The sequence below is a fragment of the Balaenoptera ricei genome, chromosome 12 (assembly GCF_028023285.1).
Source record: "Balaenoptera ricei isolate mBalRic1 chromosome 12, mBalRic1.hap2, whole genome shotgun sequence".
Lineage (NCBI taxonomy): Eukaryota > Metazoa > Chordata > Mammalia > Artiodactyla > Balaenopteridae > Balaenoptera > Balaenoptera ricei.
Window position 1 is genome coordinate 16,571,146 of NC_082650.1, and position 27,520 is coordinate 16,598,665.

At 50.9% G+C, this 27,520-nt stretch overlaps 1 protein-coding gene across 1 annotated transcript; it reads left to right on the forward strand.

Moving 5' to 3' along the window:
* Positions 1-4,138: 4,138 nt before the first annotated feature.
* On the forward strand, positions 4,139-26,159 carry ZC3H12D (zinc finger CCCH-type containing 12D). Its single transcript, XM_059941895.1, has 5 exons — positions 4,139-4,493; positions 16,020-16,159; positions 20,700-20,934; positions 23,897-24,003; positions 25,130-26,159. Exons 1-5 carry the CDS (start codon positions 4,189-4,191, stop codon positions 25,828-25,830), a joined length of 1,488 nt encoding a protein of 495 aa, XP_059797878.1. The 5' UTR covers positions 4,139-4,188; the 3' UTR covers positions 25,831-26,159.
* Positions 26,160-27,520: the final 1,361 nt, after the last annotated feature.

A 27,520-nucleotide genomic window follows, 5' to 3' on the forward strand; every position in this document is an offset into this window, starting at 1 on the left:
TATGGTCAATCTCTGCCATTTAGTAGCTGTATAGCCTTTACTCTGTACCACTCTGAACCTCAGTTTCTTCATCTGTGAGAAGGGAGTACTTTTACCTACCCTGTCTAACCACCAGGGATGATGGGAAGTTCAAGTAAGAGTCTCTACAAGAAAGCGACGTGGAAACAAAGAACAACGTGAATACAAACTTTTACGTTCGTGTTGCCTGTACTGTCTTTCTTCTCTTTCCTTTTCTCTCGTTTGTGTTCCCTCCCCCTTTTCTTTCTTCCACCCGTCCTCTCAAGCCTCCCTTCTCTCTCTCTTCCAAACCCAAATAAGTGCTACAGAGCAGGCGTAAGCAGGGAGGGGTGGAGGTGGGAGCGACTGGGGCCATCAGGACTGGGAAGGTTTCTCGGAGGAGGTGACAGTGGGGTCCGGTCTGGTGGAGGAGGGGCAGGCGCTCCGCAGTGGGAAGACCCCGAGGGGAGGCCTCCAGGCCGGAGAAACCAGGGTCTTTCAGAGACAGTGAACAATCCCTGCTGTGAGGCTGGCCTGCCGGGCGGGTGAGTGTCCCCTTCCTCCGTGGACATTGGGCCAAAGCTGGACCCTGGCCCAAGGGAACAACCTTCCTGAGAGAAAAGGACTGGTCACTGGTCAGGGAAAAGGTGAGACCAGACTAGAGGTAAGTGGCCGTCGAGACTGGAGAAAGGGGTGCAGCCGTTGTGAGGGGCCTCGCCTCTCATGCTGAAGGGTTTGACATCCACTCTTAAGGACCCCAAAGAAATTTTGCTTATGTGGGCTATAGCTATCTATGCATATGTACCTTGTTAGAAACTAAAACTATGAAATTTAAAAATATTCATTTATTTTACAATCAGAATAAACCAATTATATTAATATAAATGATGTATTTTATGAAAAAGAACTCTATTTTCCAAACCCCCCAAGTTTGTAAGAAGACTGGCACTGATTTACATTTTTGCAAATCTCTTTAATAGCCAGCTTAATAGAAGACCACTTGCTTCTCATATCTGCTTCCACATTCAAGCTGTCACAATATCACAATGACACGTAGCCTCTGGGATACTTCATGGTACACTCATGAGAGGATGAGAGTGAAAAAAACCCAAATTACACCTAAGCATTATTATGGAAATAGTTTTTACCTTAAAGACTCCCTGAAAGGGTCTTGGGCTCCCCCTGGACCCCACTCTGAGAACCACTGAAGCGGGCTCAGCAGAAGTCTGGTGAGTGACAGCATTCTGAGTTCCCACAGCACTTTATCGAATAGCCTGCAGGGCATTTATCTCCTAGATTTACAGCTATGTGTGCCTGGTGCTTAGCAAGAGGTCTGAGCCAGAAGTGCAGTTGTGCGCTCATTGATCTAGGGGCTGGTGGAGAGCATGAGGGGGAGGGAAGATGGCCTGGGCAAGGGCCCTGACATTGAACAAGGGAGCAGAGGCTAAGGAAAGAGCTGGAAAGAATTAGGAGGAGACCCAGGCCAAGCTGTACAACCTAAGGGAGAAGAGGGTTTCAAGAAGGAGATGGTCCAAAATTTTTGGATTTAAAAATCACATGGAAGGGAGTGGTCCACAGAGTCAAAAGTCGCAGAGAGTTTGCCTGAGGGGAGGAGCGTGAAGGTGCTGTTGGATTTGGCAGTTAGGATGTCACGGTGACCTTGGGGGCAGTTTTGGTGTTGCAGCAGTCAGTGGGCCAGGTGGCAGGGCTCGACCTGCCAGCCCCAGGCATTGTGAGTCCTGCTCGGGTTCCAGCACTACAGGAAGAGACCCTGCAGGAGAAGGGCCGGCCGTGCTGTGAACCCAGAAGAGAGAATGTTGCAGAGGATTCCAACAGGAGACTAGGAACTGAGGGTAAAGGACCTGTAATGCTGAGAAGAGGATGAGGTGAAATGATAGATGTGTGTGGATGTGCGCTGAGCATGACGTGTAACAGGGAAAAATCGAAGACCGTCTAAATTTCCATCATTTGGCATATGGATAAGCACCATTCATTCATTCATTCATTCAACAAATATGCATTGAGATTCAGCTGTGCCAGGCACTGTTCTAAATGCTGGGGTCACGGTGGGCAGCAGAACAGGTAAACCGACAGGGAAAGATTTCCAAAATGCCTTTTTAGTAAGAAAAGTAAGTTGCTAAACAATAAGTCCAGAATGATACTATTTATGTGAAAACAACCTCCCTTAAACAGTATATGTGTGTACCTATTAGATATGCAAGTAAATGCATAGAAAAAACTCTAGAAGGAGACAGGAGAGACAAGTGGGATTTGGGGTATGTATGAAGAGACTTTATATCTTTTTATTTGCTATACTTCTACATCACTTCAATTTTTCACAGTCAATATATTTTCATGATTATTTCTATATTTTAAAAGGTTTTTTGAAAGATGTAGGTCTCTGTGAGTAGAAAAGAGAGAGGGACCCGGTCTGTCCAGAGTGTTCCCTTTGGCTGAGTCATCTTTTTCTTGTAAACGTCTGTCAGGCTGCAGCCCACTGCCCAACACTACCCCAAAGGTGTAGGCCAGGCAGTGATGGCTGAGTGGAAACGATCAAATTTGGGTTAGGACCTTCTATTTTAGAGGTTCAGTACGATCTGAGTTAATTGCTAGGGAAAGCTGTGCCAGTGCACAGAGCTGACTTTAGGTCAGAGCGTTGTGTTTCTGGGAATAGAATTCACCAAGGGATGTTTTCCCCTGTTTAAGCCAAGGAGCTGTATTAGTTTGCCAGGCCTGCCATGACAAAACACCACAGACTTGGTATTTATTTTCTGTACGTATAACATGTATACAGTCGGCCCTCCATATCCTCGAATGCAACCAATGGTGGATTCAAAATATTCGAAAAAAAATCCCAGAAATTTCCCAGACCGAGGCCCTGGAAGGCTGAGCCCCTCACCTGCTCTGGCCCTGGAGAAGCTATCCCGCCACCTGTCCCCCTTCCTGGCCTGGTGGGGCCTGGCTGAGGGGCAAGACTGACCCACGGAGGAAGGGGGCGTCTGCATCTGCTGCTGCTTCGTCTGTTGTGGCTAAACCCCGTGCCCCCTGCGCAGCTAACCGAACTCACCCCGTGCCCCCTGCGCAGCTAACCGAACTCACCCCGTGCCCCCTGCGCAGCTAACCGAACTCACCCCGTGCCCCCTGCGCAGCTAACCGAACTCACCCCGTGCCCCCTGCGCAGCTAACCGAACTCAAAGAGTTCCCAAAGCCTGAGACCTGGGCCATTCAAGCAAAACTTAAATTTCCCACGCCCTGGCAACTATTTGCAAGGCCTTACATTGCATTAGGTATTATAAGTAATCTAGAGAGGCTTTAAACTGCGCCGGTGGATATGCTTAGGTTGTATGCAAATACTAAGGCACGTTATATAAGGGACTTGAGCGTCCACAGAGTTTGGTATCTGCAGGGGTCCTGGAGCCTGCCCCCCGCCCCCAATACCAAGGGATGACTTTATAGGTATATTTTAAAATTTTTAATTTATTATTACTATTATTATTATCATCACCTCCGTGCAGTTCAGGTGGCCAGAAGCCTGAGATCACAGTGTCAGTGGGGCTGGTTTCTTCTGAGGCCTCTCTCCTTAGCTGGTAGATGGCCTTTTTTCCCCTGTGCTTTCGCATGGCCTTCCCTCTGTACCCAACTGTGTCCAAATCTCCTCTTCTTATATGGACACCAGTCTTATTGGATTAGGGCCCACTCCACTGACCTCCTTTTACCGTAATCACCTCTTTAAAGACCCTATCTCCAAACAGTCACATACTGAGGGGCTGGGGGATGGGCTTCAACATATGAATTTGGTGAGGGAAACAATTCAGCCATAGCAGAGCCTCAAAAACATTTCCTTGGCCTGTGCACAAATGTCCCCAGGGCTGGGTGGCCCGCTCAGCTGCTCTGGGTCCCTCTGGCCCCCTCGTGGGCACCAGGAGCGGGGTGAAGGCCTGGGAGAGCCACTAGTACAGGCACCGTGATCGCATCTCAGCCCCTCAACCACACTGAGCCACTGAGACCCCTCAGGGGACCAGGCCCCGACGTGACTTCCTGACAGAGAAGCGGGGGGAGAGAGCACACATAATTCACCTCCTCTGCCCAGGAAACACCTGATGGATGCCTTTTCTCTCTAGCTCATGCCGGTAGGGCTCTGCCGGGAGGAGGCCGGCGGCAGGACCCTCGCGGGGGCCCAGCTGGCACAGCATGGAGCGCTCGAGCAAGATGGAGTTCTTCCAGAAGCTGGGCTACGGCCGGGAGGACGTGGTCAGGGTGCTGGGCAAGCTGGGCGAGGACGCCCTGGTCAACGACGTGCTGCAGGAGCTGATCCAGACGGGCAGCCGGCCCAGCGCCCACGAGGGCAGCGCCGCGCCCCTGCTCGTTCCCAGGGGCTCCTGTGGGACCCCCGACTCTGCCCAGCGCGGGCTGGGGGCAGGCCCGGAAGAGGACAGAGGAGGCCCAGCCAGTTCCTTGCGACCCATAGTGATCGATGGCAGCAACGTGGCAATGAGGTAGCTTTCTTCGTCCCCTAGCTGCGGGCGGGGAGAACTGCCCCTCTTCCCGGTGGGTCGGTCCGAGGAGCTTTGGAGCCCATGGATGGGGCTTGGAATCTCCATTCCATCCCTCAGTAGCTGTGTGGCCTTCACTAAGTCAGTTAACCCCTCTGGGCCTCACTTCCTCCACCTGTAACGTTGGTCTACAACCTCCGTAGAAGGTAATTGTAAGAACTGGAGCTGCACAGAAATGCCTAGGGCGGTGCTGACACAAAGTAAGTGTTCAACAAACGGCAGCTTTTATGGTACTAACTCAGGGATAATCGGGGAGGAGCCTAGAGCTGGGCCTTGGTGAACACGGCTTCCTGTCTGGAGTCTGTCCCTGACCAGCTGTGTGACTCTGGGAAAGCCGGGGTATCTCAAGTTTCCTCCTCTGTGACCCAGGTCAAGAGAGAACTCTTCTACTTCCCTCAAGGTTATGAGAAGCAGATGGGAAAACGTAATACTTGAACCGTGCTGGAAGCCCTCTGCTGGGAGTTGTGAGCCGTGCTGGTGGCGGCCCTGCTGGTGGAGTGGTTCCCTAGCTGGGTGCGGGAGGAGTGCTTGTGGCCCCTGAGCTGCAGAGGCCGTGTTATACTGGTGTACTGGCATCTCTGTGCGTTTCGGTGATGAGAGCTTCGCGCCCCGCCTCATCTTTCCTGGAGAGGCCAAGTTCAGCTGAGAGAGAAGCTCTGCAGCCTCACCCACACTCCCCACTGGGCACGGAGGAGGCTTTGACCAAACAAGCACATTATTTTACTGTTTGGCTTAGCTGCAGCCCAGCAAAGGGCAGAGCCATAGGAAGTCGGTCACTCACAACTACAAATAGACGCACGTCCCTTTCCAAAAGCTGAGCCACGGTGGATGGAGAAGAGCAGTGTTATCTCGGCACCAAATGTGTCAACAGGGTATTCTTTGACTGACAGGCCGAGCGGTTTTCCCTGAAAATTTGGGCTCGCTTTTTTTGTTTGTTTGTTTTTAAATTAAAAAAAAAAATTTACTTATTTATTATTTGGTTGCACCGGGTCTTAGTTGCAGCAGGTAGGCTCCTTAGTTGCGGCATGCATGTGGGATCTAGTTCCCTGACCAGGAATCGAACCTGGCCCCCTTTGCAGTGGGGGCGTGGCGTCTTAACCACTGCGCCACCAGGGAAGTCCGTGGGCTCACTTTGGATTGGGCGCTGCAGGACAGAAGTGTGGAAAGGTTAGCTCGAGACGGCCCAGGCTTGGGGGCAGTTCCAATATGCCCTGCTTGGTGTGTAGGACAAGTTCATTCAAGCGTTCATTCAAGTTTTAGCCAGCCAAGTCTCCCTGGGCTTGATTATGTCAATAGGCAATGGAGTCCTGCCTTTTCCCTGGGGCCTAGGAGCTGGTCCTTCGGTCTCTAAAGCATTCTCACACATGCCCTGTGTAGGCACCAGATAGGTGAGACTCTGAAATCCTGCTTAATTCAAGATCTCTGGGGGAGTTAAAGGGATTTTTAAGAATCCAGTAGGTTCTGAGCGTCCTAGGAAGAAAGTCTGCTGGGTTCTGAGAGGGGGCCTGGCCTCTGCCTGGTCTGGATGAGGCATCTCTTCCTCTGGACATCAGTAGAAAGATGTGGGTTACATGTAAAGATTTTTTCGATAGGGACCATTTATAAAGTCTTTATGGAATTTGTTACAATACTCCTTCTGTTTTACGTTTTGGTTTTTTGGCTGTGAGGCATGTGAGATCTTAGCTCCCTTACCAGGGATCGAACCCGCACCCCCTGCATTGGAAGGCAAAATCTTAACCACTGGACCACCAAGGAAGACTCTGGCTTACATTTAAAGTAAGATGATATTGCTTAAATCGAAGACCTTTCCAGTCCTAAGATTATAGGAGCTCTCCGATTCCAGATCAAAAGAGCAGAATAGCTGCAGGGTAAAACAACTACTTCAGGTGCTACAGGAAAGTATTCTCTCTTTGGGGACCAGACTTTTTTTTTTTTTTACTATTTATTTATTTATTTGGCTGCACTAGGTCTCAGCTGCGGCACGCAGGATCTTCGTTGCCGCGTGTGTTCTGGCATGTGGGATCTTCTTAGTTGCGGCATGCCAACTCCCAGTTGCGGCATGTGGGATCTAGTTCCCCGACTAGGGATCGAAACCAGGCCCCCTACACTAGGAGCGCAGAGTCTTAGCCGCTGGACCACCAGGGAGGCCCTAGGGACCAGACGTTTTTTAGGAATGGCTACAATAGGGTGGTGGTGGAGGATTTTCTTTTGATGAAAGTCTCTGTTGCTGCTTGGAATTCACATTTAAACCACGTCCTCTATTTGCACATGACCTAGACGTGTTCTGGGTAAATCCATTGAGTCCCACCCGGCCCTCACCTCCTACGATTGTAATTAGTCTGTGGGTTACAAATGGAAACCATCTCTCAGGCTTATTATGAAGAATGTGTCAGAACATTAATTCTTTCAGACTTGTGCTGCCTAAAAACCACCTCAGATACCTAGAACACATGTATTTGTGTGTGTTCTCAGTGTGTGTATGTACATATATGCACATACACACAGACATCCCCTCCCCTGCCCCCCTGCATCCCCTTAGTGAGGAACAAAAAGAGAAATTTCACAGCTTCCTGATGGTGGGACTTAATTTGTTCAAAGGCACGTCTGGGAGAGAGTTGGGGTCTGATGTTCAGCTCCACCCCCGCTCCTTCTCCTACAATAACACCTCCCGTGTCCTCCAACCAGAGTTTCAAGAGGACCCCTGACCTCAGGCTCTGCCAGATCCTCGTTTGTAAAGGATACAGTCCCTCCCAGTGTGGGACGCACCTTTAGAGGGGCCGGATGATTGAAACCCAGCACGGTGTCTACGTGTTATCTGCTGACCTCAAAACTCAGTCAACCTCAGAAACATGGTTTCTGAAAACTCTCCTTCGCTGAGGTTTTGTAGTATCGCAGGCATTGCCATTCTCTGTTTCTGAAGATGCTGCTGCTTCCTGTGCCGTCTGGTCCTGGAAGGAGTGGGGAGGAGCCTGAGACAGGTGGGATGCGCGTCCTTTCTGCCCTGAGCAGGTGAGAAGCGTGTCTTCTGTTGGCAGCAGCATCCTATAGGGTGCCTCTTGCTGACTTGCCGACTGTGGCTTTGTCCCCTGGAGCCTGGGACTGTGTCTGCCTTTGCTCACAGAGAACAAGAGCCTGACTTTTCAGCCACGTTTTTTTTTCTCATTATCTTTGGGAAGTTGTGTTTCAGTGGATCTTTAAAGATCAAAACAATCTGTATTAGTTTCTATTGCTGCTATATCAAAATTACCACACAAATGTAGTGACTTAAAACAACACAAATGTATTGTCTTGTAGTTCTGGAGGTCAGAAGTCTGGCCTGGGTCTCCCTGGGTTGAAATCAAGGTGTCGGCAGAGCTGTGTTCCTTTCTGGAAGCTCTAGGGGATGATATGTTTTATTGCCTTTTCCAGCTTCTGGAGACCACCTGCCTTCCTTGGCTCATAGCCCCTTCCATCTTCAAAGCCAGCAGTGGCCTGAAATGATTTACAAAAAGTGGAACCTGTATACATATATTGGTCCCCTTGGGAGAAGATCCACAGCTTCCAATAGCTACTTAGAAGGTCTGTGATCCCCAAAATGTAAAGAACCACTGATGTAGAATGAGCAGTTATAGATAATGTCATGCTTTACGGGAGGGCGCTAAGCCTCTCCATTAGCACAGAGAATGTGAGAGGGGGTCATCTGTCCTTGCCTCTGACCATCTGAGTTGAGAGAGGAAAAAGCACAGGAAGGGCCTAGATGGGCTTGGCCAAGGTCAACACTGGCTCCATCAGACCCTGGCCTCCATCCTTGTGCTCTGACCATGCCATCACTCTAGAAGTTTCCATGGGCTCCTCTCCCCAGAGCCTCAGAATGTGTAGCCCAAGTCTATTTATAGTGGCTGAACCCAGTAGGCCTGGGGTGGCTGTTCTCTGGAGATCGGCAGTGCGGGTCACTGGCCAACTGCTTTTTAAAATAAGTGGGAATGTATTTGTTCGGAGCACACATCCTGTTCAAGTCATTTCAAAAGGACCGTACCACCCAATTCCCAAAACCTCCCATCTCCTCGCTGTAACGACAAAAGGAGTCTATTTGGTTCTTACAAGCAGGAGCAATGGCTTCATTTATCATTTCCTAAGTGGTGGGTCAACTTCAATGTGAATTCTAAGTTGCAGTGGCAGGCGTGTAAATGGGGACCTGGGAAGCAGACCTCATGCTTGTCCGTAGTTTTGCTGAAATCCTTGTATTTCACGTAGGAAGCTAGGGAGGTCAGAAGCAGGGGACAGAACATAGGGCTTAGAGTCCAAAGATCTGAGTTCTGACCTCTAGCCTAGGGCTGCCCAATAGAGCAGCTCCCTGTGAGGGTGGAAAGTTCTTTACCCGCATTATGGTGGTCCATATGGTGGCCGCTTGCTACGTGGGGCTGCCAAGCACTGGAAACGTGGCTGGTGTGGCAGAGGAGCTGAATTTCCAATTTTATTTCTTTTGAATTAACTTGAAGTGTAAATAGCCACATGTGGTGAGTGTCTACATAATAGACGGTACAGCTGTAGCTCCTCAGCTTACCTACTGTGTGATCTCCGCGTGAGTCACCTGACCTTTTTAAAAAAAATTTTTTTTAAATTAAATTAAATTTTTTTATACAGCAGGTTCTTATTAGTTATATGTTTTATACACATCAGTGTATACATGTCAATCCCAATCTCTCAGCTCATCCCACTATACCCCTCACCCCGCTTTCCCCCCTTGGTGTCCATACGTTTGTTCTCTACATCTGTGTCTCTATTTCTGCCATGCAGACTGGTTCATCTGTACCATTTTTCTAGGTTCCACATGTATGCGTTACTATACGATATTTGTTTCTCTCTTTCGGACTTACTTCACTCTGTATGACAGTCTCTAGGTCCATCCACGTCTCTACAAATGACCCAATTTCATTGCTTTATATGGCTGAGTAATATTCCATTGTATATATGTACCACATCTTCTTTATCCATTCGCCTGTCGATGGGCATTTAGGTTACTTCCATGACCTGGCTATTGTAAATAGAGTCACCTGACTTTTTTGAGCCCTGTTTATACAGTTAAGAGGTTGGACTGAATAATAATAATCTTATGTAGTTTTTCATCTCTAACATTCTAGGATTCAGGGTGATTATTTTATGCATGTGTGAAAGAAATAAATGCACTTTTCTTATAAAGGAATGTCTCTTCTTCTGCAGAGGTTCAGAGAGAGTAAGTAACTTGCCAAAGGTCCCAGAGCAATAAGTGCCAGGCTCTGGATTCAGTGCTCTTTCCATTTCCCCAGCACCGTGTATCTTCGGGCTGCTAATTCCGTGTATCTTTGGTCTCAGATCGGGAGACCCTGACCCCATAGACTTTTATTCCGGGGCCAGAGCCTGCCTGTGCTGCCCAAAGTCCTCCCCAGGCACAATGAGCTCCAGACGTGCCCGCTGCAGACAGGACACGCTAGACCCCTCTCCCTCACCAGGGGCCAGGATTCCCCTCCTGCAGCTGCCAGCCTGTTGGGAACCCTCAGAAGGTCACATGTGCATTGAATGGTGGCTCTGCTTGACCAGCAGCACAGAGACGGATTTTCAGGCACAGTCCCTGCACCTTCAGGGGTGTGTGCGTACGTATACGTGCATGTGTGTATGTGCAGGAGACAGGAAGCTGTGAGCTGAGCACTGGAGTCGCTTGGCCTTAAGAAAAACGTCCAGATGGTTTTAAAAAGGTGACTTTTGTTGAAAGCATGTGACCAGCTGCACCGTGGTGTTTGGGAAGAATGTTGTTTCTCGCTGCCAACTCTTGCCAACATTTTCTTGCCTGGCAAACTCACAAATACACACATGTACTGACAAGACCAGTGGTGTATGTTCTGTAGGCAAATTTAGGAAAGGAGTGAGTTGAAGGCTTTCAGCCTGGGGAAAAACCACCCGATAATTTCACATCCTCTTACTGGCCTTGACAAGGGTTTCATTTGAGTGTTTCCTCATTTGGGGGTGTACAGGGTTTTTTGTTTGACTTGTTGTTGCTTACCTTTTTAAACTCTTAAAAACCTTAACAGAATCTGACGTATTCTGGAGAAACAAATCTTCAGTGATGAGAGAGCTGAGGCTGGCAACGGGAGGTTTTCATCAGGCCCCTCTCAGTGGGTGTAGGGGGCACACTCCCGGGCCGGGGGTCCAGCCTGCTTCTCAGCCTCTGAATGGACTCCAGCCAACGTTGGCCTTGGCTTCCTACCTAAGTCTGCACCCATTTCTCCTTTTATGAGATGAGAGAGCACCCTCTCTCAGAGGTCACCCCCTATCTCCCCGCCGACCTGAGCTGAGGAGATCTCTTGGTGGAAGGGCTAGAAACTCCAGGTTCAGAGTGTTTGCAGTTTAACCCCAAATAAGAAACAGCGTCAATCAGTGTTGGGCCTTTACATCTCACACCCCAAAGGAATCACCGCTTGTCTTTCCTTTCGTCCCACCCCCAAACCACCACCTCGCTCTTCATAAGACTGTCTGCTGGTTTCTGCAGAGACTTCTTGGGCAACAGTTAGTGATACAGGGCTGTTCACTTAGATTGTCAGTCAGTGTAAATGGCTACGCACTGATGGCGGCTGCCCAGGCTGACACTCGTCAGGCAGGCAGAATTTGCCTCAGGTACCTACCCACTTCCGTTACCACCTCCCTTTGTTCAAATCCTACCGCTCCTTTTTCCTTTTCCCAGGGCCTGGCGCTCAGCTCGCTGCCTGATAAACTGGTTCTCAGTGGCTGTTAATAAGCACTATGGTCCCTCCCCTAGCTCGAGCATTTTAACAGCTGGTAATGTTTTTTAGAATTTTGATTGGAGCACAGTTGATTTACAGTGTTGTGGACAGGTGGTAATTTTTGCTCCGAAGGAGCTGCTGTCTGGATCCCAGGAGCAGAGACTGGAGAGGGGCAGGAATAAATGCAGATGGGAAGGAAGAGTTTGCAGCCCAACAGATTAGACTCTGAGATCTGCTGCGAGATCAGCGAGCCAGCACATGGCTTTGCTTTAGTTTCCTCAAGGGTGAAATGGGGCCAAGGTCACTTCCTCAAGGGCTTCTTGCAATGATTAAATTAGGCACATGTGCAAAGTGGTCAGATACACAGGACTCTGTTAAGAATGAGCTCCAAGAAGCTGGCGTGAGGTCTGCCTCGTTCACTGCTCCCCAGGCCCCAGCACAGCGCCCTGCTGACAGAAATGTTCACAGCTGGATGCTGAGCGAGTGGAGGAGAAGCCCAGGGGAAGGGGTGCCTCTGGCTAACGTACTTCCCATTTGTATGTGGGGTGTGGGCTTCCAGGGTGACTGCTGAGCTTTATTACCTGACTGAGAGCTCTGCCATCTCCTAGAAACAGAGCCCCACGTGGTGAGGAGGTGACCCCTGCTTGTGGCATCAACCCTGCCTTTGCTCAGGGCTTTCTGTGGCCAGGACTAGGGCAGCCATAATGGGGTTTTGAGGTTGGTACAAAGAGACATGGCAAGGACTGAACATAGATAATCTTCACATTTCTAGAGACCAGAAGGCTCATGAGGCTGGGGTAGAGTGTGTGCAAAATGGTGGACCTGAATGAAAAATCCTCCATTGCAGAGAGACCAACTTAGGGGTTCTCAGGGCCAGTCCCCGACCTCCTTGTGCCTGGAATTCAGGCTGGAAGAGAGGGCACCTCTGAGGGAGAGAGGGAAGATACCAGCTGCGCTGATGGGCAGATGTACACTCCCTCCATCTTCCACTGGTCTGGGGGGTACGCATCTGTCCTTTGGAGCCTCTTGGTTGTGGGTCTGCCATCTTGGAGTCTTGTACCCGAGAGGCCGTGGGGCCAGTTTCTGCTGCATGAAGCTGATGGTCGCCCCGTTCCTCAGCTCTTCTGTTCCTGAATCTCTGCACCTCCAACCGCCTCCCCTCCACCTGCGTCCAGAGTCGCTGGAAACTGTCACCCCGCTCACCATTGCCCACTCACAGGAACTGGGTGCCTGATGCCTCTGATGGGTGTGTGATTTACACCCCCACCCCCGCCCCAAGTCACACACCCATCGGAGGCATCAGGGATGGAAAGCTGGCTTTTGAACAGTTAAAGACAGATAGGTGGTCAAAGAAAAGAGAGCAATCAAGAAACAACTTTTAGGGACTTCCCTGGTGGTCCAGTGGTTAAGGCTCCACGCTTGCAATGCAGGGGGCCCGGGTTCTATCCCTGGTCCGGGAACTGAGATCCTGCATCCCGCATGCCACAGGGCACGCCAGAGAAACAAATTTTAAAAGAATTGTGGCAACGATATGTTTTCTTGAGAACGGACTGTGGGCAGACTTTGCTGCGGCCAAGAGATACCCGTGCTCGGGGGCGGGGTGGGAGTGTGGGTATCATCAGATGTTCACATCGCTGCTGCAATGTGCACAGAACACAGGCCTTATTTTCTATGACAGATGAAATCTCTTCGCCACCTTTTAGGTAGTGGGAAGGAGCAAACTTTACACTTGCCCGTCTGTGGTAGCTCAGCGTCTTCTGTCTTCTGGAGGACTCAGGCTTCGTGTTTCCTCTCCCTTCCACTGCTCCTCTCCCAAATGGCATCTGGAGGCTTTTGAGACCTGGTGTTGTCTGGGAGAGCGGTCTGGGACCCTCACTGGGCTCCTCTGCAGAGGAATGGGCTGGCCTGGCTTCCGGAATGGTCTACAGAGAGGGTCATTGGTCCCATTTGGCCTTTTGGGGAACCATGCTGGCTTAAAGTGCTGTCCATGTCCAGGCTGTGCAAAATCCTCCAGGCCTGGGGAAGCAAGGGATCCAGGGGTGTCGCTTCCGGTTCACCTATCCGCCACTTTCCTCCACGGCAGCCCTGCAGCCCTGCGGGAGGCTGCACCCGCTGAAACCAGGGTTTCTCTGAGAGGCTTGTGACAGGCCCAGGCTGTGCTGAGAGACAAGCCTTCAGCCTCCTGTTCACAGCCACCGCAGTGTTTCCAGCCCTCCCGTCCCCTCGTGGCTCAGCGGGTGGGGCGGGCCTGGGGGCAGGGTAAGCACTCTGTGAGTAGCTCCTCATTCTCCCTCCGTCTCCTTGTTTTGCAACTTCTGCCAAAGGGACTAGCTTTCCATTTCCTCTTCCTTTTTACCACAGACGGCCCCATTGATTTTTTTTAAAAAATAAATTTATTTATTTATTTGTTTTCGTTTTTGTCTGTATTGGGTCTTCGTTGCTGCGCGCGAGCTGTCTCTAGTTTCAGAGAGCGGGGGCTTCTCTTATTGCAGAGCGCAGGCTCTAGGCGCACGGGCTTCAGTAGTTGTGGCACGTGGGCTCAGTAGTTGTGGCTCACGGGCTCTAGAGCACAGGCTCAGTAGTTGTGGTGCACGGGCTTAGTTGCTCCGCGGTATGTGGGATCTTCCTGAGCCAGGGATCAAACCTGTGTCACCTGCATTGGCAGGTGGCTTCTTTTACTTTTTTTGTTTTTTTTTACTGTTACCATTTTTATTAAATACTCTTCTAAAAAAAATCCTAGTCTAACTAAAAATACTGAATTAGAAATAAGGGGTATTAACTGTAGGAAAAGAAGATATAAAAGTAGTATTATTGCTGTAATAATTAAAACAATGTATTACTTGAGAACAAAAACCACAAACCATTGGAGAAGAAATGCCCCAGAAATAGACCCTTGACTACATAAGAAAGTAATATAAGATGAAGAAAGGGCCACCAGTCAATGGGAAAGAAATTGGGTTATTCAATCAATTGTGTACAGAAACCAACTATCTACTTTGAAAGAAAAGAATTGCTTAGAGCTGCATGTAACATTCTACCACAAAACAAATTCTAAAATACTAAAAAGATAAATATGAAAAACAGTCATAAAACTAAAGAAAACAAAGTTGATTATCATATCCTTGAATCAGTAATAATGTTCTAAACTCAGTTAAAAGAAAAAGAAACTGCAAAGAAAAAGATTGGTACACTTAAATATGTAAAAATCTGAAACTTCTGCATATCAAGAATTGTAAAATTACATGTCCAACAAAACTAGAAAAAACATTGGCAATAATATGACAAAAGCTTAATATCATTAATAGGTAAGTGTTTTTACAAGTAAAAGAAAAAACAGACATCCCCAAAGATACGCAATAGAAAAATAAGCAAAGAACATGAATAGAAAATTCACAGAGAAAAAACAATAGCTAATGAACATATTTTTTTTAACGTTCAATCTCATCAGTAATCAAAAAATGCAAATTAAAGCAAGATTTCATTATTTGCCAATAAAATTACCAAACTGTTGAAATGACGCAGTACTCTAATACACCACTGGTGGGAATGTGAGTTGGTACAATCTCTCCATAAGATAACTTAGCAATATGTATCAACACGCTTAATAAAGTTTATTTAATATTTCCACTTAGAGGTCACCAAGGCTCCTCCCAACTCACCATGTGTCCACGACCAAACTCAGGATCTTTTTCTCTAAATCCTGTCTTCCTCCCAAACAGGGTCTGTCTCAGGGAGCCCTCCATCCCCTTATACAAGTCAGAAGCCTCCTCAATGCCTTTTTCCCTATCACCCCTGTACCCAGTCAATCACCGCATTCTGGAGATACTACCTTCTAACTATCTCTCAAGTTCACCTACTCTTCACCACCGCCAGCTGGGTCCAGGTCACCATCAGGTTTTGCTTTGATGACTACAACTGCTTCTTAACTGGTGTCCCCCCTACTCTGGATCCTTCCAACTTATTGTCCTCTGTGCTGCTAGGTTGAACTCTGAAACATACATCAGATCACATCTCATCACATCACATATACCCCCAGTCTTAAAATCCTAAAATCCTTCTACGGCTTCTCATTCTTCTTAGGAGCTAGACAGATCTTCTAGCTCCTAAGACCCTGCCTGGTCTTTTTTTTTTTTTTTAATATTTATTTATTCTCTTTATGTATTTGGCTGCTCTGGCTCTTAATTGCAGCATGCGAGATCTTTGTTGCGACATGTGGGATCCTTAGTTGCAACATGTGGGATCCAGTTCCCTGACTAGGGATCGAACCTGGGCCCCCTGCATTGGGAGCACGGAGTCTTAGCCACTGGACCACCAGGGAAGTCCCCCTGCCTGGTCTTGAGCCTCCTCTCACACTACTCTTTCCTTCCTGCCTCCACTGATGGATGATTACAGTGGAATTTGTGGGGCACATTGGCCTCCTTACTTGGACTTGCAAAGACCAATATCACATTGACAACCCTCTCTTGATCCATATTAGCTTCAGTTAATAAGAGGATCTTGTCCATTAATCCTTGGAATGCACTCCCCTTGGAGCCCGAGACCCTCCACATATTATCACAAGCTAATTGGTTCCAATTAAGGGATATATTTTGTGCAAAGAATGACCTATTTTCAAAATGCAGATTTGCCTGATTCCCTTTGATTATGAGACTATGATCCAGGCTATTCCCAGGAAAAATCACTCTGGAGGAACCCTTCCTGTTTCTCTGCAGATGTCTTTGTTTTCTCATTGTAGTCATGGAAATAAAGAAGTCTTCTCTTGCCGGGGAATCCAGCTGGCTGTGGACTGGTTCAGGGACAGAGGACACACCTACATCAAAGTTTTTGTCCCCTCCTGGAGGAAAGAACCACCAAGATCTGATACCCCGATTAGAGGTATGCTGGAGCAGGTACATTCTCAAGAGGTACTGTACACCTTTCCTCCATAGTACTCCTGAAAATTACAGTCAATTATCTGCTTACCTTTGTTTGATAATGTCTGTCTTCCTCACTGGACTATGAGCTCCATGAAAGCACTGACTATGAGTGTTCCCTGCCAGAGCCCTGTCACCTAGTGTAACAGCTGGCATATAGCAGGTGCCCAATAAATAGTTGTTGATAAACAAATAAACAAAGTATTTAGTCTTTTAGTGTGAAAGATTAAGTTCCAAAAATAATAGTATCTTATAACTTTTAACACTCTGCAGAAAGATTGGGTCTGCATCCCACCCCTAGTAGAATACAGGAACTGAAAGAGGCATCCATTCGGTCCAGTGATATTTATTAACTGAATATCTAGTTCAATCTCTTCATTTAAAAAAAAACAAAGGAAACCGAGACCCAGGGAATTCTTTATTTTTAATTCCTATATCAGCTGGGAATATTTTCAGCTACAAATAATAGAACAGGTGGTTTAAATAAACATGGGTTTTTGTTTGTTTGACTTTCTTATAAGAAGAAGTCACATGCTGAGCCATTGTTGGTATCATCTCAGCCAAGTCAGCAATGTTGGGGCCAACCTCTTCGTGATCCTGGCAGGTTTCATTGACTTTTTTCTTCCAGCCTTTTAACCAAAAGTTGTTGGTTTTGTTTTCAGTTCTATCAGTGGTTACCAATTGCTTCTTCTTCTCTTTCTGATTCTATTTTTTAAGTAAAATGCTATTCTTGTTTTACAGATACGGTATCTTCTTGACTATTCCTATACTAATACAGACTTTCAAAAAGTTCTCTGAAGTTCCATGAATCATATTTATATTTTTCTGGGGTCAGTTCTCTTTGTTCATCTCTCTCTTTCTCTCTCTTTGTGCTGTTAAATCTTCTTCTCAAAAGTCTGGTGATCCTTTGCTTGTCAGTGTTTACTTGTGAACAAAGAACCAGATTGGTTAAATACATACCTGTGCAGTTGCCATGGGCTTCCTCTCCTGGTATTTGGATCTTTCCCTAAAAGGTAGGGCTGACCATTGCATGTGCTGAGCAGGAACGTTCACTTCAGCACACCCTGCGCAGAGCAGGCAGGCAGGCAGCTGGACGCCTCTGCCCACTACACGTTCCAGTGCCACGAGGATGATGGTTTTACTTTAGGAGGTCAAAGGCCACATGGGAACCTCCTCCTTCCTAGTTATATCTTCACTTCCCATACAGTGATAGGGACCGGAAAGGGTGGGTGCAGCTGCCCCATGGTAGGCCTTCAGTTAATAATCCGACTTCTGCTGACTCGCCACTCCTGCTGGAGAGCGCTGGGGCTTTGCAGGGAACGGCTCCACCTCCTCTTCAGCCTCCATGCACATTCTGGGCTGTGGTTCCTTTTGTACTGTAGGATCAATATGATCCTAGCTGCTTTCTTGCATTTTTTTTTTTTTTTTTTTTGCCACGTGGCATGTGGGATCTTAGTTCACCGACCAGGGATCAAACCCGAACCCCCTGCACTGGAAGCATGGAGTCTTAACCACTGGACCGCCAGGGAAGTCTCTGATCCTACCTGCTTTCTGTCTTCCTAAAATTTGTCAAAATCCTGGGTTTGCTGCTGTCCCCAAGCCCATTTTTAATGTGTTTATGGATTCCCTACCCCTTCTGTACTGTTTCCCTTCTCTTTCAATGGGATTATGAGAAGGAGGGGGAATGAACACTTGTGTTCATCATGGACCAGTTGTCCCAGATTACTCTTTATGGTCTGAACATGGAGAATGGTGGCTTTCAACAGCTGTGCACTATTGTGCAATATATATTGTGCGATACATAATGGGTAAAGAGTAGGGAATTCACTTTGGGATAGGGAAGAATTTTTAAACAAGCCACAACAAATGCAGAGAGACAGCGGAAAGAGTCATAAATTTGCCTACATTACAATAAAAGCTTCCGTTCATTAACGGATACCACAAAAACCAGAAAACGAAAAGACAAGCCTCAACCTGGGAGAGACCATATATCACATATCCCTGATGAAGGATTCCTGTTGGAATTTATAGGGAACTTACTTATCCAAATTAATAAGACCAAGGCAAGGGACAAATATATAGAAAAATGTGCTAAGGCATGAATAGGCCTTTGACAGAAGAGAAAACACAAATGGCCAATAAACATATGAAGAGATGCTCAGTTGTATTAGTAACCAGAGAAATGCAAAATAAAATCACAACAAGAGGCCACTTTACACCCACCAGATTGTGAAAAATTTAAAAACCTGCAAATGCCAAGTGCTGGCAAGGTTGCCTTAGACGCTGTGTTGGGTAGTAACTTGATATAACTACTTTGGAAAATAATGCAGCACTACCTTGTAAAGTGCCTTTCCCTACAACTCAGCACTATCACTCCTTAAGACAGACCCTAGGGAAACCCTTGTCCTTCTGTACCAGGAGACTTCTGTGCAAAACTGACAGTCATGACATGGCCAAACCTCACGCACACAATGTTCAACGAGGAAAGAATTTGCCCAAGAATATGTGCAAGATGATTCCATTTGTGTAAAGTCTGGAGGCTCATAATCACATTGGAAATTGTCCTTTTGAAGGGTACATATATATGCATTTAAAAAAATAAAAGCAAGGGAATTATAAACACAAAGTTCTTAAAATTGGGTTATCTTAAAGGGAGTGGAGGGAGATGCAAACTTCGAGGGGCAATGGGGACTTCAACGCATGGGCTGTGTTCTGTTTCTCAAAGGGAGTGCTGCACACATGGCATTTAACTAATGAATTATAATTTTAAATTGAAGTATAATTGACTTACAGTATTGTATTAATTTCAGATGTACAACATAGTGATTCTATTGCAGGAAAAATGGGGCACAAGAGGATAGTCATGTCCCAGGTCTTGAATGAGTCCCTGGGACAGACTACCAAGTGAGGGTCCTTGGCTTTGGGCAGGAAAGAATTCTAGAGTGAACCATAGTAAAGTGAAAGCAGGTTTATTTAGAGAGCTACACACTCCATAGACAGAGTGTGGGCCATCTCAGAGGGTGAGAGCCGGCCCTGCAATATGCAGTGGTTAGTTTTCATGGGCTGGGCTAACGAGTGGGAGGAATATTCTGTCTTGGAGAAGGGGCAGGGGTTTCTAGGAATTGGGGCACCCCTACTTTTTGGCCTTTTATGGTTAGCCTTGGAACTGTCATGGTGCCTGTCCTAGTGTCATTTAGCTAATGCATTACAATAAGGGCATAATGAGGCTCAAGGTCTAGGGAAGTCTAATCTTCTGCCATCTTGCGCCTAGTAGGTTCTAACCAGTTTTTGTCATATCCTGTTCTTCTTAATGGTTGTGTCATTCTTTCAATGGTTGTGCCCTGCCCCCTTCCTTCCTGTCTCAATTCGATATTTTTATACATTACAAAATGATCACCACACACACGGCATTTTAAAAAAATGATTCTTTGTACCATACATGCATTATGCACTTTTAAAAAGTCTGGGAACCATGTCATATAGGAAAGGACTGAGACACGAGGGGCGAATATGCTAATAATCTTCCACATGTGGAGTAACTGTTTCCTGCGGAAGGGAATTCTTTTGTCTCCAAAGGTAAAACTACGATCAAAGAGTAGGCCGTCCAGGGATGCCGATTTTAGCTCCTGTTAAGAGACCCTGTAACGTCTGCAGCTCCCGGGACACACTCCCTCCTCCCAGGCTTCTTGGGGGCTCGCCCCACAGGCGCCGGTCCAGTCGCCCCACAGGCGCTCTGAGGCGGGTCTAGGAGTCATCTTCCTCATCTTATAAGTGCGAAACCTGATGTTCGGAGAGGGGTGAAAAACCCGAGAGCTGGAGCTAAGACCGGATGCAGGCTGCAGATTCCTAATCCCGGCCTCTCTGCGTGTCAGTTGTGGGCTGCTCCGTCCTGAAGGTGTCCCAGCAGACTCCTGTGTCATGGGAGGGGGGTCAGTGGTTCTCCGCTAAGGGCCGCGGCGGGACTCTTCCAGGTGGATGCGGGGCTCCTAGTAATTCCTAAGTGCCGGGATTCTAGTTAAAACAGGGATGTCTTTCTCCAGAAGAAGGCCTCTGTGTCTACCGTGGTAGGGGCACGGGGCAGGTAACCATCACAAGGACGAGAGCTGTGGCTTCACTCTTCCAAAGTGTGTCTCCCTGGCTGGGCACCATCCTCGGGACTCCTGTCATGACGCAGGCAGGACAGAAGCCAAGAGCCCACTTGACCTCAGGGCTGCTGGCAGATTCCTCTCGAGACCACCCTGCTCTTCGCCTGCTGGGCTGGGCCGTAGGGGAGGGGGGAGAGGGGGGAGAGGGGGAGGGGGGAGAGGAGGGAGGGGTGTAGGGGAAGGGGGAGTAGGGGGAGGGAGGCCTAGCGGGGACGGGGACGGGGACGGGTGGGAGGGGCGAGCTGACCAGAGAGGAGCCCTGAGCTGCCGGGGCTGCTCCGGATTTTAGGATGGCTCTCGGGGTGGAGAGTCCGTCCGAGAAAGCGCCTCATGCGGTCCCCGCCCTGCGGCCCCCAGAGCAGCACGTGCTGGAGGAGCTGGAGAGGCAGGCGGTGCTGGTGTACACGCCGTCCCGCAAGGTGAGCGGCAAGCGCGTGGTCTGCTACGACGACCGCTACATCGTGAAGGTGGCCTACGAGCAGGACGGGGTCATCGTCTCCAACGACAACTACCGCGACCTGCAGAGCGAGAACCCCGAGTGGAAGTGGTTCATCGAGCAGAGGCTGCTCATGTTCTCCTTCGTCAATGACCGGTGCGTGTGGCCCGCGGGGTCCCGGGGCGGGTAGGGGGCGGGGCGGTGACGGGGCCCCGCGGGGTTAGTCACAGGCTCCGAGCCCCCCAGCCCCGGGCCGCCCGTGCCCCTTCCCCGGGTGGCCCTCTCTGTCTCCTCTCTTTCGTGACCAGATTTCCCCCACGGGGCTGTTTTGTCCCAACTGTCCTGTGACCTTTCTGTTCCCACGCCCACATCCAGCTGAGCCAGCACCCAGCTGACTGACATGGCCTTGGGGGGACCTTTCTTTTGTTTTTATTTTCAAAGAATTTAACAGTTCAAATAAGAGCGCTGGAACTGTCATCATGGGGTGAACCTGAACTTTGTTGTACTCCCTTTCACTTATTTTATGCTTCTGTCTGTTTTTTTCCAAAGTTTTGAATGACGGATGGGAGTGGGCGAAATCACCTTTTCTTTGGGGCTGTAAAGATCTTGGAACTGTCTCTGTCTTAATACGTCTTGGTTGACACTTTCAAGAGAATCTGGTTGGTTCATCTGTCCCCTAGGGTGTTTCTCCTGGGTCAGGTCCCCCCCTGGACCAACCAGCTACAGTGGAAGGAGGACGAAGTCAGGGTCACAAAGCACAGACCAGTTAGCAGGTGCTGGGTGAGGGAGGAGCTAGACGGAGCTGAGGTGGGGAGGACGCGATGGCTGGTCCACTGCAGGCGTCCTCAGGCATGCTGCAGAGCCTGGCAAGGTGGGCATGGTCACAGGGTGGGACAAGATGGGGAGGGCACAGCAGGCTGGGACATCACTCCCGTTCCAATTTCCGTTCCAGGCATGATAGCTCGGTCCTCATTCTGGGCTCTCTCACTGGCTTTTAGGAATGCGGTTTGGGACAAGCTCCCCAACTCCGTGAGGGCAGGGACTGTATGTGTCTTATCTGCCACAGCTCCAGCCAGCCTGGCGCATTAAAGGCACCCAATGACTAGTTGTAGGTTACTGAGTGAGTGAGTGTAAATGGCTGCAGCCCTGGGGTAGGGAAGATGGGGAGAGAGAGGCCACGTGGCCGCTATATCAGGCCACCTGCACACGGCGGACCAGCTCCTGACCCTGGAGCCTGCGGGGCTGTGTGTGTGGTGGAAAGAGCTACCACACACACAGAAGCAGTAAATGAGGTTTCAAACTGAGGTTCTGCCATTTACTGGCTGTGTGTGGAGAGGAAAGCTCTCAACCTCGCTGGGCTGAATGTCCTTCACCTTGAATAACCTGCCCTTGGATTAGTCACACTTACCTCTGAGATGGTCGTGAAGACCAGAGAGGACTGTACCCCTAGTGGTAGCGGTTATCCTCAGGCCAGGCCAGGACATGTGCCTCCAGGGGGTACTGCTGCCCCCACTACCCCTTGGCCCACAGCCAAGGAGGCAGAGGCACCCTCCTAAGCCCCAGGGCGCATGGTCACAGCAGCTACCCCGCAGTATCCCCCATGGTCATTTCCACATTCGCAAGGCTGGTGGCTCCTTCTCTCTGGCTCGGGCCCGGAGGAATCTGGCAAGGCTGGCACCATCGGATCCAGAAAATCCTCACTGAGGTCTGACGGATCATGGCCGCCTCTGACCTGATGACAGCCTGGGGTCCAGGCCAAGTCCTCTTGACACACTGGCCTCTGCTCAGGGCCTGCCCGAAGGTCCCCCGACTGCCAGAGGGCAGAGCCTGCCGCCTGCCTGTGGGCAAGGACGCTCGCCCCGTGCCCAGGGCACGTCCATAGGGCCCTCTTGGCCCAGCTCCCGGCTGTGAGGCCCGGGAAAGAGCAGGAGGTGAAGCCTTTGGGAACTTTTAATAACTGCAGTGGGTGGCTCCCCAGATTCTTGGTCGGGGCCCAACTCTGAGAAGCCGGCTGCGTAGCTGGGATCGGAGCCACGGAGGCTACGCGGGACCAGGGATCACCCAGCTCGGGCCGGCCTGGTGGATGTGGTCTGCACGGTGGGACCCCAGCGTGACCCTTCACGTTAAGCGGGAAACCAGCCCATAAAAACAAGCCCCCGATTAGAATCCACCCCCTCTCTAGTGGAACCTTTGTATGACCTGGAAGTGCCTCCTGGGAACAAAAGTATTCATATGAAAAGTGGATTGTGCTGAAGGAGGGAGTTTTCCTTCTGAGGAATGTTGTTTTCCCTTTTGAGCTGCGGGCATCGAGGATGCATTCCCTTCCTCCTCAGACCAATGCCAGGGAAGGGAAGGGGCAGGTGGGCGGCAGGGTGGTGTCAGAGAGTGACAAAGTGACCCCCGCCCATGGTTTGCAGAGGAGGGTGGAGCCTGCGCTGAGCCCGGGGGCTGTGTGTGCCGCCGCACCTGCATGCAGGCTGCACCCAGATCCGCTTCTTCGCTGACCCACCAGCTGGCGGTTTGAACTCCTGTTAATTTTCATCCCCAAACTGAGAGGCCCAGAGCTGTGAGGCAACACAGGAGAAATGGAGCTCCCAGGACCAGAGAGCCCCCTGGATCCACCGGAGGTCTCCAGCCTTCTGTTGAGGACATTGGAATGCAGCTTAGAGTCGCTTTCAGACTAGGTCCCAGGGGAGACCTAGTGCAATTATGCTTCAACTTTAGTGGATAAAAATGACCTGGGAAGTTGTTAAAATGCAGATTCCTGAACAACTTGAGGTTCTGATTAAGCAGGTCTGGTGTGAAGCCCGGAGCCTGCATGTTTCCAGGAGTTGCTAAGTGATTCTGGCATTGCTGACTCAGCAGGAGAAAAACTTGGACAAGGCCCAGGGGCTGCTGTCCTGGGATGTGTCAGTGCTGTGCTCTGTGCGGGTCAGTGTGGAGGAAGGTTGTGCTGCTCTAACACACTGTGACAACCGCTGGGTGGGAGAAAGAGTCCTGGACGGAGAGAGTCCTGGTGCTGCCCTTCCCTTCCCAGGCGGCTCGGCTCACTCCCCGCACAGGGCCAGCGGCGAGTCTCTGTGGGCCTTGCAGTCACTCCCCTGTGCTTGTTTTCCAGGTTCATGCCTCCTGATGACCCCCTGGGCCGTCGGGGACCCACCCTGAGCAACTTCCTGAGCAGGAAGCCAAAGCCTCCAGAGCCGTCCTGGCAACACTGTCCCTATGGTGGGTAGCGCCCCACGCCTAGTGGGCCCTGTTCAGGTCAGAAGCGCTGGCTGGGTGGTCAGCAGCCTGGGTTCTAGCCCGGGTTCTGCCCTTAATCAGCTGTGTGACCCTGGGGAGGTAACTTAACCTCTCTGGATGGCAGTTGCCTGACAGGGTTATTGTAATGATGAACTGCCATCCTGGACCCCTGTTGCATGCGGTTTGTGAGGGCTGGATGCAGGGCTCACACACAGCAAAGCCACATCCAGGGAGCAGGGGTGCTGTGTGCGCCCCATGCGCTCCTTTCTCAGCCCCTCCCCTGGCACCTTGTGCCCACATCCTGCCCCACAGTCTTACCTAAACCCCTACCTACCCTTAGGGACTTTGGTTGGTGCTATCCATTAAGAATTAAGGATTCTATCCCAGAGCCCTCCAGGGACACCAGCCTTCTAGCCAGCTCTTTCACTAGCTTGCTTTGGGCAAGTTATTTAAGGTCCCCAGGCCTCGTTTATTGTGCCTATAGAAGTTTAAGATGCCGTAAGTGATATTCAGAGTCATTTCTTGTTAGAATTAAGGTGATCACACACACATTCAGGTGGCCCATCCTGCTCCCTTCCACTCTCAGAAGGGCCCTGGTTTGGATGATAAATTATTTGATCACCTCTGTTAAAACAGTCTGTAAGGAGAGGGCAATGACTAGCACAAGGGATGTGGACAATGGGGGAAACTGAGGCAGCACTGGAGGCACAATCCTATGTCATGAGCACCCACTCCCAACCCCCCGCCACTAGGTTGGCCCGATCCACAGCGTCTCTGGGGAAGTGGATTGGTCTCAGTCCCTGGTCATGGGAACTTCCAGACAACGCTCCCCCTGCGCTGGGTGGGTAACCCTGGGGTACCGTGTCCAGTGGAAAATACCACGAGGAGTAGGGTGCTGCACCCTCACTCGTCCTGTCTGCGCCCCAGGGCACTTCTCCCCACCTCGTCCCGCCCCAAACCTGACAAGTCTGCAGCAGGCCCGGGGGCCTTCCCGGAGGAATCTCCAACGAGAAAGGCCACGCGGGGCGGGCACTGCCCGGACCACACAGGGCCTCCCCACCCAAGATCTCTCACCAGGAGCCCTCTCCCCCCTGCCCGCCCCTTCCAGGCAAGAAATGCACCTACGGCATCAAGTGCAAGTTCTACCACCCGGAGAGGCCGCACCACGCGCAGCTGGCCGTGGCCGATGAGCTCCGCGCGCAAACGCTGGCCTGGCAGGGCGCGGGCGGCGAGGAGGCGCAGCGGGGGAGCGCGCGGGCGGCCGACGTGGCGACTCTCGGAGGCGGCTTCTCGCGGCTCGTCCTCAGCGACGCCCCGGGGCCCCTCCGGGCGCCCCCTCGGGGCCCCGGCTGCGGCCGCGCGCCCAGGCCGCCCTGTCCCGACTGGGTGGCGCCCGGCCCCGCGCCGTCCCCGCCAGCGCCGCCCGGCCTCCAGAGCCCCTGGAGCCCGCCGGGCCTACGGGGTGGGTACCGCCCCGGCGCCCCGCAGAGTGACCGGCGCCCCCCGCGCCGGCAGCCCGCCGACCCGTGGGCCCTTCCTCCAGGGGCCGGCTGGCTCCCGGGCCGCTCGGCCTGGGTGGGGTCGCGTTGGGATGAAGACGCCCCCGGGGGGGCTTTGGGGTCCGTGCCCCAGGCTGCCGGCCCCGAGGCGGACTCGCGCGCCAGGGCGCGCACCGTGCTCTGCAGCACCTTCCCGCCCCACCACGTGGACAGCGTCATGGCCCTGTTCCCCGAGCTCTCCGACATCGCCCGGCTCGTGCTCCTCATCCAGAGGTTCCAAAGGTCCGGGGTGCCCGTGGGGAAGCCCTGAGGAGCTCGTCGAGGCCACCGCATGAGATGTCCCTGTCCTGCCTTGCGACCCCACCGGGCTGGTGGCCGTGGTCAGCCTGCACCTGGGCTGGCCCACCCTGTGGAGCCCCCTTTCCTTTAAAGATGGTCCGTCCCCTGGAGGAGGCCAGCTTCCTCACCCTCTGCGGTGCCCACGGTGGCACTTGGTGACCTTCCCTGACCACACAGGGGCTGCTGCTAGAGGTCCATGTTCTGCAGAATAAGGTTGCCTTCCGTAGAGGGAGTGATTTCTCGTGCCTGAAGACTACAAAGGCCCACTAGGGCTCCAAGGGTTCATCCAGAACGCTCCATGGCTGTTTTGGTCCAGCTGCGACTGGGGGCCACAAGTGGGTCCCAAGATCAATTTAGTGGGTGACACCCGAAATAGAGTGGAAGAGAGACACATGCCACATAATCAGGCTAAGTGGGAAACTCTCTTTTGTTAGCGACGGGTGTGCCTGTATACCCTTGGCAGCCATGTGAACTGAATGTGGGCCATGGCCAAAAGGTGGAAAACCGGTAAATGGCCTTGAATTTCATTACATCAAATCACGTTTGAAATAGGTAGTCAGTTGGCCGGTGCAGATGTTGGCATCAGGAGGTTTTCACATGAGCTCTAACCTCTTGAGGGGAACCCAGAGTTCTAGCCTCCAAGTGTGGGCTCCACTTGTCACTCCGAGATTACGTGGCTGGGCTGGTCTGTGGGGGTGTGGCAGGGGCACCTGACCCGGGGCCCTCACACCCGTCACACACGCACACCACACACACAGGCACACGGCACACACACACACACACACACACACACACCCCTTGACTCAGGGCTAAGCGTCCCTGCTTTTCAGCCGTCCATCACGGCAGTTTCCAGCCCAGGCCCTGTACTGGCCAAGCCTTCTGAGCTACCCCTCACAGCTGAGCGCAAGCCCTGTGAGTCAGGACTTCTGCTCGGAAACCTCTGGGGGGTTGGTCAGAGCTGGCATGGGCCTCAGTCAGGGAGGTTTCTCGCCACCTTCGACCATGGCTGTTTCTCCAAGCTAACTTCTGCTTTGCACTTTGGGGGGAAGGGGCCCACTCATTTGCAAAGGACAAGAGATGAGCCAGTGCTGCCAGGACGCGGGCCCTGAGTCCTCAGGGGCCCTGGCATCTCTGGGTGGCGTCCACCCATTCACTCAGGGTTATGAGTCCAGCTCACAGATCTTGGCTGGTTTGTTCATGAGGAGAGTGTGAGGTACCTCCCAGTGGAAAACCAGCTCCCAACCCAGGCAAGCCTCCTGCAGACTGGCAAGCGCTCCCTGTGGGCATGGCTGGCACAGCCCAGTGCGCCCCCCTGGAGAATCTGCTCCTGCCCCCTTCAATGGGGTAAATGCTTCCTTTGGAGATACAGAGACCTTGTGTCCCCTGTGAGCCCTTTCATCTTTTTAAACAAGATTCTTAGTGTGGCTTAGGTCAGATCTCTTCCTCACCATTTTTCCCAAAGACGACACCCACGATTGTATCTTAATATTTTGGGACTGCAGTCCTGAAGAAGACCCACTCTTTCTAGGTAAATTGGATTTCCCTCATGGTGTTGTGGGTTTTTTTTCCTTTGACAAGACAAGCTTTATGTTAGAGCTGCTTTTGTCTCTTGGGTCTGTGTCCTGACTTGGAATCGTTGCATTGCTGATTTACAGTGGGAA

Coding starts and splice junctions, on each gene's coding strand:
- ZC3H12D (XM_059941895.1), top strand. CDS start 4,189: ATGGAGCGCTCGAGCAAGATGGAGTTCTTCCAGAAGCTGGGCTACGGC. Junction 4,494..16,019: donor GGCAGCAACGTGGCAATGAG/GTAGCTTTCTTC, acceptor TTCTCATTGTAG/TCATGGAAATAAAGAAGTCT. Junction 20,935..23,896: donor TTCTCCTTCGTCAATGACCG/GTGCGTGTGGCC, acceptor CTTGTTTTCCAG/GTTCATGCCTCCTGATGACC.